Source organism: Hakea prostrata, chromosome 2 (genome assembly GCF_041222555.1).
Source record: "Hakea prostrata isolate BN-2017 chromosome 2, UWA_Hpros_2, whole genome shotgun sequence".
Lineage (NCBI taxonomy): Eukaryota > Viridiplantae > Streptophyta > Magnoliopsida > Proteales > Proteaceae > Hakea > Hakea prostrata.
Window position 1 is genome coordinate 24,297,787 of NC_142601.1, and position 12,987 is coordinate 24,310,773.

The 12,987-nt window shown below is 39.4% G+C and overlaps 1 protein-coding gene across 4 annotated transcripts in view; it reads left to right on the forward strand.

Moving 5' to 3' along the window:
* LOC149024125 (RNA polymerase II C-terminal domain phosphatase-like 2) overlaps positions 1-12,987 on the forward strand; it is a 55,223-nt gene that overhangs the window by 15,830 nt on the left and 26,406 nt on the right. For all 4 annotated transcript variants that reach the window (XR_016171602.1, XR_016171604.1, XR_016171603.1 and 1 more), the window contains exon 13: positions 1,110-1,206. Coding sequence is in view for 1 of the 4 variants with exons in the window: in XM_089144455.1 (XP_089000581.1) it covers positions 1,110-1,206 (97 nt within the window). In the remaining 3 variants the exon portion in view is untranslated. The remainder of the gene's footprint in view (positions 1-1,109; positions 1,207-12,987) is intronic.

The following is a 12,987-nucleotide window of genomic DNA, read 5'->3' on the forward strand; positions in this document are numbered from 1 at the left end:
CCTATTGAGTGTGATTATGAACCCTTAGCAATTTTCCTGAGGCAAATGGCCCTTGCTGTGGCTGGAGAAGAAGTTTGTTGTTTGTGGCGATTCATACTACCTCTATATTTCCTGCCTCTTACCCTCATCATGGCCAGAGAAGAAGCTGGCACTTTATAGTGCTAGCTCTCCTTGTGGTCACTTTAAGGCCTGACGGAAAGCAGGCACTTTTCATGGCTTCTGATGTCTGTAGCCAAGCTAATCTCCTTTGATGGCCCTCGGTTGACAATTGATGCTCCCTCTCCCAATGTTCATGCTTCTGATAGTTAGTCACCTAGTCGCATGCCCTTGCTTTCTGCGCATGCGCCGTAGCATAGCGTGCTACCTATTCATCCTTCCCTGGTACTGTCTCTCAAGTCTGCCCCTTGTTCGCTGAATCTAAGGATTACCAGCTTTCTCAAGTGTCTGGCAACCCCGTCTTGACCATCAATTCCGTATGACACTGCTTTCACTGCTTCAATCCACTCGGTGGATCATGTTAGTTGGCCCTTTTCCTCCTTTGCACATTCTTTCCCATTACCAATCTATCAATTTTCTCATTTTCGATATCTCTAATGGGCCTGTTACTTGCAGCCTTTTGCCTTCCTGCTTGAAACCATTTGGGCCTCATTTCCCTTTTGTTAGGCTATCCCATATCTCTGGCGACGCCCTCTATTCCCCTATATCTTAAATTTCTTTTTTACTGCCGTATCCCAGCTTTCCCCGACCCTAAGATTCTTCCTGCCCTACGCGGAGTTGGTTCTTCTTCCTATGTTAAGGATTTTTGTCCTCAGTTGGGAGGTCTTGGACCTGGTTCAACTTGGTTGACTGGGTTAAGGGGCTTTTCTTGTTGTGGGTGATCTCCACCTTTTTGTGCTTTTAGTTGTTGGCCTTGTTTGTTAATCCTTGTTTTGGATCTTGTATTGGCATGTGCTTGTAGTCGTTCCCCATCCCCATTCTTTTTCTCTCCTTTTGGTGATGACATTAACTCATCACCTGGCTTATTTAAGTGATCTTAACTGTTTAAAGTTGTCAGCTTGTTCTTTGTGAATGCATTCAAGAAAGCTCATTTGGTTGACATTTTGCTTTAGGTTTTGTTCGCTGGGGAGAAAATAGGTATTGGGATTGGAAGAACAAAGAAAGAAGCTCAACAACAGGCTTCTGAAGTTGCTCTTCAAAACTTGGCTGGTGAGAATGTTTCTTTCTCTTTTTCTTTGTCATTCTCAATGAAATCATTTCCCACTAATTTTTCTTGTCTGTTCCCCATTTTTTACTTGTTTTGTTGCTCAGTCATGTTTTTTAAAGGTTAGAACACTAAATGAGAAAATTAAAATTATTTATGAATTGAAAGTATTATAAAACCAGGGTTTAGAGAAAAAAGGTTGGTCTGTTCAAAAGGTTTTCAGACTTGGAATAAGAAATCACGATTTTGGAAATGCAAATTTGATTAAGAAAAAATAATGTTCTGTAAGCTTCTTATTGAATAATCAAACCTTGAATGGCACAAACTCTTTGGTCAATTTTGGAGTCCACCTCTCTTCAGTATTATCAAACGATCTCTTATAAAGCAATCGAAGTTATTAGCAAAGCAGGTCCAGCACCAAATTGGGCTATTTTTCCTTGGAATCAACCTGGGTTTGATAGGTATAGGTGTTGAGCCCTTGTTTCATAGGGGTTATATTCTAATGGGGCTACTCCATTGGCCTGAAACATGAATACTAAACCTGAGTATGAAAATAGGCTATTTAATTAGTTTAATTTGTCTTAGTGGCCATGTAACGATTAAATGTCACAGGAGTTTAGTAGAATGTCATTTGCTTACAGCAAAGAGTTAGTGTTATGCCCATTTTATATGCCTCATTGTGGAGAAATAGAAAGCAGGCCAGATTAAATTGAATTACTTAGCAAAGCTGCTGCTATCTTCTTCTCCTGCATGAGAGTATTTGTCTAGTGATTGACATACTACATCTTGGCTGAAGCTTGGTAAGTCATACCCAGTTTGCATGCTTGGTGCTTGAATCCCAAGTTTTTTTCCTCCCCCCTCCCTCTTCTTCTTCTCTGGATGAATAAATTTCATTTCCAAAACCCCAAGGAGGGGAAATAATAAATGTACAAGAGTTGGGGAAGGAAAAAGGAACACTGGTCTTTAGCTTCTATACCGAAAATTGGAATCTAAGCCCCAATTAACAACAATATGTCTGTTCCTTGGGGTATCGCTAACAGGGGGTTGGGGAAGCATATGCAACTCAGGAGACATCAAATTAGATGGCTTTCCAAATTGAGTCTAGAGACCTAGAGTTGGAGATCCAACTCCTAAGGTCCCATTCGCACCCATGGTCGAGCGAGATCTCGCCACTCAAAAAAAGGCCCGAGATCTCGGTCGAGATCTACCAAAATTTTGGCGTAATCTCAGTGGCCCATCTTGGTGGGTTTTAAGGCCCTGGTTGGGTTGAAACTTGGTATTTAGCCTCTTTAAGGCATTTCAAACACATTGGTGGCCTTAGATTTGTGAGAAAATAACCCTAAGTATGTCTTCTAAGTCGACCCTATGTGTAAAACTGAAATTCCGTGAAATGCAAGGTTAGACAACATGTAATGTAGAGATATCAAATGATTCAAGTTATCAGCTATCAAGTATCAAATACATTAACATTACACATGAAGTGATCAAACTGTCAAAGAGCTTAAATAATCTTTAAAATTTTATATCCACGAGAAGTTTTAGACTTTTAGTAAGTCATAAATCATAATCTATAAGTTCACAATCACAAGTTCACAACTCATAAGAGTAACAAGATTACAATTTGCAACTTACAAAGTTACAACTTACAACTTACAAGACAATAAGAGTATCAATTAGCATTCTGCATCAACTGATTCTGAATGGTGGCCACATATGACTCCCAAGTCAACCCATCACTGTAGTATGTCATATATCGGTTTATATGGAACCGATATGTCTCCATATCAGAATACTGAGGAATTGCACTCTGGGATAACCGTCAATCGTGGGTGGGTGAAAGAGCCATTGATGTTGTTGTTGTTCATGTTGCGGTTGAATATATGGGTAGGGGTTTCTAAACCACTCAGTTAACAACCCACCTTCACTTATATATGTGTACTCTCCAGGTGCAGGGTTTTGAGGAATAGCATGTTCTCCATAAGAAGAATTCCCAATGTAATTGACCCGGTGCTTTGATCCCCGTATAGGTACCCCGACTGCCAACTGGGCAAACTTTGTTGTGAATCACTATGACCATGATCTAGGCTCATGCTTCCCATGTCCAATTCAAGATCCTGCATGCTCGCATCATCGTTCGTTTGCCCCTGGTTTGATTTGCTCTTCATACTCGTAGTATAAGTTCGAGAGATAGGGGAACTGTGGCTCGCATGTGTCGGATGACTCGGACTTGGTGGAGGTGACTCCCTTTGTTGACCTTGACTTCCACTAGCAACACCACCAGCTTGACTGCCTTCATGACTCAATGGCTGACTTGGGCCACTTGGCCCTCTGGTATCGTCGGCATCATTTGAACTCCCACTACTAGACGTCACTGTAGTTGTTTCAAGTCGACCAGGTGGCTCCACAAATGGTACAGTTGGTCCTACTGATGCTGCTACAGCAGCCTGACCCTCATTAGAAGACACATGGTCAGCCACAATATCTGGGTCCATAGCAGCAGCAATGGTAGGATCCGGCTGCCCTCTTGTTCCATCCAGCATTGGGCCACCTCGATCCTTAACCCACTTATATATGACATCATCTTTCTCATCTTCTACGGGGGGCTCGTGGAATATATTAGTGAACTTAATCGGTTCCCAATTTTCGTCATCTATATCATCTTGTATGTGCCCTACTCTCAATCTCATGTTGTAATGCACATACACTAAGTCTTCGAGCCTCTTACTCCCCAATTTGTTCCATACCTTACTATGGATGAGCGAGAAGGTGCTTCCATAGTAGAAGATCTCACTACCTTGAAAAAGAGAGATCTCGACCATCTCGGTGAGATCTCGGTCGAGATATACAATTTTTTGGCGTCAACTCGGTGGCCCATCTCGGTAGGTTTTAGGGTCCCAATTGGGTTGAAACTTGGTATTTAGCTTATTTAAGGCCTTTTGAACACGTTGGTAGCCTTGGATTTGTTAGAAACAACCCTATATATGATTTCTAAGTCTACCCATAGTGTGAAACCGAAATGTAGTAGGATTAGGGAATGCAATGTTATACAACATGTAATATAGAACCTTTAAGGCATATAAATGAAAAGCAAGTATATCAAATGCATCAACTAACTTAATGTTCTCAAAATTCCATCCATATGAGTTTCACAATCTCAATTTTCAAGAATAAAATAATTATACAACCATTAGAAGTTCTATGTAAGTCATTAAATCATAAATTCATAAGACAAGTAGAGAATGATTAATCTTCCTTGTCGTAGATGTGCTAAAAGTAGTTGCAAGTGAAAATTCAGCCAAAATCAACAAAACAAGGTAAAAATCGAGTTCCAGCGAAATCCAGGGTGAGATATGGCGAGATATAGTGAGATATAGCGAAATATAGCAAGATATGGCGAGATCTCTAGCGAGATATCTCAACTCTTTGCTCTCGCCCTCCATCTTGTCTCGACAAGGTGAAAAAACGAGACATCTTGCGAGATCTCCCTTCAGTTCCTCTCGCAACTAGAGGATGAGCAAGTCTGTGAGAGTACTTTAATTGCTGAGATTTGGTGCACTAGTTCCATATAGCACCCACCAGTCAGCTGCATAACCATATATAAGAATGCGTTAGGCAAGTAAATCTTAATATTTATATAACTTATCAGTTATCACTTACAGAGTTATAGACTTATAATAATGGACTATTTTCCAGGATCATTTTTTTGGCTAGTTGCAATCGCAGAAGGCTTTCCAAAACATCTAGAGGCATCCCTGAACTCCCTAATATGTACACCAATTTCTTAATTATTGTACTTTTACGATTGTGTTATGTATATGCACTAATGCAAGAAGTTGATGAAACAATTGAATAAGTTCTCTTCTCACCTCTCCATTAATTGTCCCCTGCATGACAGGATTTGACACAAACTTCTCCACCACGTCTTGCACCGCATTCATCAACTTTACATTAAGCCCCAGATCATTATTGTAATGGTACTTTGGGTTGAGGTAGTAAGCTTGTATTGTGGAAATAAAAGATTTGGCTGTTTACTTGTTTATAGATTATAAGTTATAACTTATAACAAATTAACAATTTAAATTAAAATATACAATAAAAACTTAAAGACTTAAAAGTGATTCACCAACCAAGTGCAAAGGATGCGTCAAGTGCATCTTCCATCTATCATCGATGATCCTCTCGTAGGATTTGAAGGAGCTAGGGGCAATAGTTCTAACCAACTCTTTCATTTGCTGGAGGGCAGCATATATTTGGGTTTGTGCGCTTTTTCTTTGAATTCATCATCCTTAAAACAAACACAATAGGCTATAAAATGCCCATTGTTCTATTCAGCTGCTTCCAAAAGGAATCATCAGCAATGGTTTGTTGGACTAGTACTGCATCAGGATGGCTAGATCCACGCCAATTAAACCACTCCTCACTTGCAAACATGTGCCGTAGACTCACCACTTTCTTCTGAAAGCTTTTCAAAGCTACATAGTTGGTGGCAAATCTAGTCAATCCAGGTTTGACTAGATCACCCTTACAGTGGTTCCTCATCATCTTCAGTATATAACCATGGTTATAAATAAAATTACTTACCCTTCTAGCCCTGTCAACCACTACATTGATTGACTTTCTTTTCCTTAAGTCCTTCAACATAAGGTCAATCAAATGTTTTGCGCATGGTGTCCAAAAGAGGTATATCCTGTTGCTCTTCTTCTTCATTAACATTTCACCAGCTTTTTTGAAGTTAGATTCGTTATCTGTGACAATTTGGACAACATTCTTTGGCCCTACCTCGAGGACGACCTACCTAAGAAGCTTGTAAAGGTAATCAACATCTTTGACTTTATCTGAGGCATCCACTGACTTAAGGAAGGATATCTTTCCATTGCAGCTCCACATGAAATTAATGATGGACTATCTAGTAGGACTAGTCCATCCATCAACGTAGTCCATTTTTCCTTCAATGAACCAATGTATTCCTCCACCTCCTGCTTTACCTTTGGTAAATATTTATTCATTACTTCCCAAGTTGTTGGGCCTTTAACCCCTACACCTGCCCTAGCAACTGCATTGATCATCCCCTGATAATATGGTGTTTTGGCTACATTGGCTGCAATGTTGTTGCAAAGCATAAATTTGTTGATTGCCAACCTAGCTTCCTCCTCCCTACTGCTTTCTTTACCTCCAACAAACATATATGGAATGCCTCTTTGACAGGTGTCTTGATGCTTGAAGTGGGAGGGGTCTTGGTCAAATGTGGCATCATAATGTCTAGTCTTCCTTCTCCTTTCGGTCTTCTCACTTCCATGAAAACTATGTCTAGGTGGCATGGATGCCCTTGACCCCGAACCACCTGCTCCTCTTATCTGTTCATATTGCCTCATATTCTCAAAATGTAAGGACTGTCTACTAGCTTCCATTGCAGCCTTCATCTGTCTCCACTCGGCCTGTGACTTAATACCCATAATCCTCCTCTCCTCATCCTCGTCTGACTCCTCATCAACATCAACAAAAGGTCTAGCCAGCACTGTATCCTCAAATTCCCTTTGCTTTTGTGCCATCTCTTCCTTTTTTTGTCTCCCTCCCTTTAAAGTTGCTGCAATTGTTTTTTGCACTTCATTAGGAACCTTGGGACACTTGGAGACATCTTTGTAGCCACCAGCCAAATGTTGTTTTAATCTGATTGAACCACTAGAATTCAAGGTCTTGAGGCAATATTTGCATCGGGATTTTTTCTTGTTGGCAGTCAGTGGATTCACATGTTGCCAAGCAATGTCTTGAGTCCTACTACCAGTGCTACCACTCCCACTAGTTGCCATTTAAGATTCTAGTGTACAACATTGAACTACATACATGAATGTTCCCAAATAATCATTAGAATAATTTTTAGATAAAAAAAAAATGTAAAAACAATTTATAAAACAACAAAAAGCACACTTTGTTCTTTGATAACATATATACAATGCTCAAACAAACATGTTTGTATTTTTAAAATAAACTACATAATATGAGCATCATTTGAAAAAAGAAGCTAATTTTTTAGTAAAATATTATTTTTTATAATTATTTTATGTAAAAACAATTTATAAAACAACACGACACACACTTGTTCTAAGATAACATATATACAATGCTCAAACAGACATGTTTGTATTTTTAAAATAAACTACATTATATAAGCATCATTTAAAAAAAAAGAAAAAGAATTTTTTAATAAAATATTACTTTTCATAATTATTTTATTTAATTATTTAATAAAAAATAAAAATAAATACAGCAAGCATCATAATCAAAATATGAATACATGGGATTGTAGCCCTCTCAATGTAGTTTAACATAAGTGATAATCACATTCATATCATAAGTATTTTTTTATAATTTATAATTTTATTTTTTTAGATAATATATTTTTAAATAATAAAATTCAAAAAAAAAAAAAAATAATAATAATAATAATAATAACAGAAAATTAAATTGGTTTCCATGATAATGTAGATCAAAGTTAGTGGATCAACATATATTTATACTACACTCACACACCCATTGTAGAACATTCTATTTGAAAAAAATTCAAATTTGGGGAAAAATCTTACCTTTGTTGAGGATCTAGTTGAAATAGGCTTGAATGATGATAATCTACTGTTGTAGATGTGTTGTGGATGTTTAGAAGTTGAATCCCCAACAAATTCCGGCAAAAAATCAACTTTTCCGACGAAAATCCAACTTGTAGCGAGAGAGAGAGGCTCGAGAGAGGCGAGATATGCCTCTCTCGAGCGAGACAAAGAGTTTTAAAACCCCCTAAACAGGTGGTTGGACCACCTCTGGTGAGATCTCGTCGAGATATTGGCAAGATCTCGCGAGATGGGGAGATCTCGACACGAGATCTCCCCATTATCTCTCCCCTCTCGACTCTCATCTTGTCTCGCTATCATCAGATAGCGAGATATCTCGTGAGATCTCCCACCATGTTCGCACCAAAGGTGGTGGACAGTAGCTCAAAAAACAAGCTTACCAATTTGGTTACAGATGGAATTCCTAGAAGGATGAATCCTGAGTTGTTGGTTGTTGTTTGATGGGTAATGTTTAAACCCTGGAATTGGCTGTTGTCAGCTTTGACTCGGGATCTGGCCTACAAGGTGCTGCCTTTGAAAGACTGGAACCTGCTAAGGAGATCCATCCTAATCCTCTTCCCCTTTCAATGTCTGATTCTTGAAGCAACTAGAACATCCTATCAAGGTGCCATTAGAGCAAAACCTGCATTCTGCAGTGGAACCTTCTAGAAAGAAACAATAAGGTGTTTTTGGTGAAGTTTCTGTCCAATCCAACTTGACCATCGGATCACCTCAGTCTTTGGATTACATCATCATTGCCATTAACCTAGTACTCTATCTAAAATTCACCCACGCTGGGTCTCTCAAACCCTGGATCCAGCTCCTTTTTTTGAAATTTTAATTGCCGGGTTCCTGATTTCAAAGTTAGACCTACATCTATCTAACCATCAGATCTCTCCGTAGCTCGAGCATCATCCCTATACATCAATCCCAAATTTTGTTGGCATCATACTGGTTTCTTGATTGCCTTGCCATCTCCCTAAAACCCCAAAACCCCAAAAAAAATCCAGTTTGTTCAAAGTTGAAAACAGCCCTTGTGTTGCCTCTCCTTACACACCCCGTAATTCTTGGGGTTAATCTAGAGGAGATGGTGTCTCATGAGCTTGATGGTAGTACGATCTTAGGTGCCTCATTAGTGATGTTAACTTCAAAGTGAATGAAGATTTGTGTAAAGCATATGTTTGTATGGGAGGCATGGCAGTACCCATCATGATGTGAACTGGATCCAGGACCACCTAAAGAAAGCCCAGGGTGGTTGCCAGTATCTTGTGGCCCTTCTAGCAACCTAGGGAAATTTGGCCACCATAGTGACATTTTGGTCATTCTGGGTGCCCTTGGTCCAGTCCAACTTGACTTAAGTAGAATCAGAAGTTTGTTAGGATTCTAGTCCGATGCTTATTTTAATATTTGAGTTAGTTTTTGTTAAGTTATGAAAGAGTCCTAGTCTAGCTAGGAGTCCTAATTAGAGAGGGATTCATCTAGTAGTAGCCCGGGTTCTAGTGGGAAGCTAGTTCTATTGTGTTTTGAAGTTTGGGTTTGTTGGTTCAGTTACTTAAGTGTCCTGAGTCAACTTAGGAGTCCCAATTAGAGAGGAATTCCTTTAGTTGTAGTCCAATTTCTACAAGGAGTCTAGTCCTACCCTTGTTTTGTAACTTGAATCATCCTAGGATGAGATATGTGAGAGTCCTTAGTAGATTGGGGTCCCAAGTAAAGTAGAAGTCCCTCTTTGTTTGAGTTTTCCAAGTTGGAGTCCTATCTTAAAAGAGGTGTAGTTTGTTTTCTTTCCAATTTGAGTCCAAGTAGAAGTCGTAGTTTGATTTGTTTTCTAATGTTGAGTCCTAATATGAATCCTTTATGTAAGGCTATAAATATAGTCCTCTAGCTTGTAAAGAGGACAAATATTTGATGGTGAAATATTGGAGTTCTGGGTTTCCTGAGGAAGGCCTGCAGCTGCTGTTGGTGTTCTATTTGTTGCAAGTTTGCAAGTTCTTCGAACTCCTTTTGATTCCCCACCTCCAGCCCCTGGCTTTTCTCTATTCTTCTTCTCTTTAGCAACTCTTTTTATTCTTCATTTCCCCTAGCCTGCGACAGCTATAGTTCTTCCCTAGGTCACCCCTCAGATCTCCCCCCTTTAGGAGACCTCTTCCCACTCCCCTCCCCTAGTTTTCAATCCCAACCTTGGGCCTAACACCTCTCCTAGCCTGCGGCAGCTATAGTTCTTCCCTAGGTCACCCCTCAGATCTCCCCCCCTTTAGGAGACCTCTTCCCACTCCCCTCCCCTAGTTTTCAATCCCAACCTTAGGCCTAACGGGCGGGGCTTTTCCCTATTCTTCTTCTCTTTTGCAACCCTTGTTATTCTTCATTTCCCCTAGCCTTTGGCAGCTATAGATCTCCCTCCTTTAGTATACCTCTTCCCACTCCCCTCCCCTAGTTTTCAATCTCAACCTTAGGCCTAACATCCCCCCCCCCCCCCCCCCCCCCCCCCAAAAAAAAAAAAAAAAAAAGAAAAGAAAAGAAAAGAAAAGAAAAGAAGAGAAGAGAAGAGAAGAGAATAAAAGAATAAGTAAAACCGTAGAAAGTTTGAATCCCTTCTTCCCCTACATCCTAATCCCATATCCTTTTTTTTCTATTTTTTGGACTTTTTCTAAGACCTAAAATTCAAGGTCAGATCTACAGCAATCTAATTATTAGATCTGTCCCAAACTTTAGGGACATCATCCCCCTAACTCTAGTGACCTTCCCTCTCAATTTCAGCCAAAGCGAACCAACCAAAGCTTAGTCAAAAGACTCTAAATCTTAATTCCTATCCTGTCCTAAATTCTCAAAAACCCTTGAGACGCTAACCCTCTTTCTCTCATATATTTCAAAACCCCACTCAAACCCTATTTTCTTTTAGAAACATCTTTCCTTAGCCCTCCTTTACCCTCGACCTTAACCCTAGCCCTAGCAACCCTATTAAACCCGAATCTTGAAGATCCAGTTCTGAATTTATAAATTACAGCAAGGTTCAGGATTGAAATTCAATCAACCCTAGTTCCAAGCCATAACTGAACATAGTCCTACTCAATTCCCTGTACTGTAGAACCACCCTATTCAGCCTTAACCCTATAACTGCAGTATTAAAACCCTAGAAATTCTGCTGGTTCACTCGAATAATATCCTGAAGATAAACCTTAGATTTGGGGTTTACATCACATTATTAGCACATGTTTGCATGTGCTTCATCATAATATATGGGAAGCAGTTTTATTGGCTGTGCATAAGCACCAGTTCTCATAAGCTTGGAACGGATAGCAATCATTGCAAGGGGAGAATTTATAAGAAAGAATAAAGTGAAAGATGCAGGGAAGGGGTTGCATCATGATAGCCTGTTCTAAATGTGTCAGATTGATCTCGTTTAGCATGAGCGAAGAGTAAATATGATCTACATCTATGAACTTAGATTCATCGAGATAGGCATAGAGGTATTTGAGTTCGCTGGGGGGACTAATACCATTTATTTCAGCCAGTCCTTGAATATTAAAACACAAGAGTGAATTATTTAGACTTTTAGGGATATAAAGCTTGGGAGAGGCAAGCTTGAGAATTAGGCAAATCACTGGTAGTGTTAATTGTGATTAAGGGGTCATTGTGACCTCTATTGATAGCTAAAATGTGGGGTTGATCTGAATACCAATGAATAGAAAACAATCATATTGTTGGTCTATTGGCAGACTTAACACGTGTTGGCCAACTGGTGCAGCTAGTTGTCACAGAATTATATCTGTTGGAGGCTTACTTGGCCGGCTGGTCACATACCACTCAATCGGTACGTCAACTAGTAGACTGTAGGTTTTGATTTTGTTGATTGAAGCCTCTTGATTTGACGACTGGTACTTTAATATGTGCCATTTAAGGTCACTGATCAATTTGACTAATGGGCTATTTTAAGGTCTGAGGCATTAGAAACTTATGCATTAATGCTCATTTCTCAAAAGCATGAAAAAGAAAACTATCCAAATACATCATGTAAGTGTTCTAGACTAGGTGCAACGTCTTGACTTCAATCTTACTATTTCTCGACGTACGCCATCTTCAAGATAGGTATCCATGAATAAGGAGATCTTTGATAGGCCTTTCCATTTGTTGCAAGCTTCTTGAGTTGGCCTATGGATTGAATTCCATAAATGACAAAGGGTCTTTGAGTTTTCTTCCTCATGATGTTTTAAATTTTGCAAAATTTCGGTGTTCAGGTTCCCACTAAAACAGAATTGGGGCCAGAATGAAGACGTTTGAAATTTTGGCGAAATTTTCATCGGGGCAGTCCTTACCTCTATGGCACTTTCTTTAAGATGAGTTGGTTGTTTTATGAGGATGATGCTACATTGCTACCTACAAAGGGCAATGTCTGACTATACGAAGCACTATATGGGTTCATTGAGATGGGCTGAATATGTCCACTGTTCATAGAGGCAGGCCTATGAGGTTTAGACGATGGAGCCACCACGGCACAACAACTATTATTAGGTTATTCATAGGTGGTGATGTGTATTGTAAACTTGTAATTTTTACTTCATTCATATACTGTTACGTTAGTTTTAACCATGTAGTACTGACTACTAACTTCTACACTTGTACTTGAACTTGTATATTGAATTTTAGATGGTTTCTTTTTTGTTGTATTTTGATAAAGATTTTATTGTTCTCTTGCATCATATCCATCTTTTCATTGGTTAAAATTTATGTTCGAGACCTATAGTTTCACCCGCATACAGCTGGACATGTGCCTATCAGGTACACTACTTGGATTAGGTTCTAGGGGAAAAAAATAATATGCTTAGTGTGTTTATTGGCCTCAAATTAGACTGGACATTGAAAATTAGGCCAGGATGACCCAAAAACCCACTGAAACTCAAGGTCGAAATCTGAAAAAAAAAGAGGTGAAATTTTGGAATTTCGGTTGTCTCGGCAAGTACAGAGATGACCGAAATTTCGCACCTTGCTTCCTCGTACGTTCGAGCATATATCAATTCTTCCTTGTTTAGCTATCTCATCGACTGTCAGTGTATTATATGGTGTTTATGATCATCAAAATGTATAGAGGTGCAAATGCCGGCTGTTGATGCAAAAAAGACAAAACGGAAGCTCTAGGGGGCTACCCACAATCAAATTGAACTCATCCCAGGTGGTTTATCCCACTTTATATGG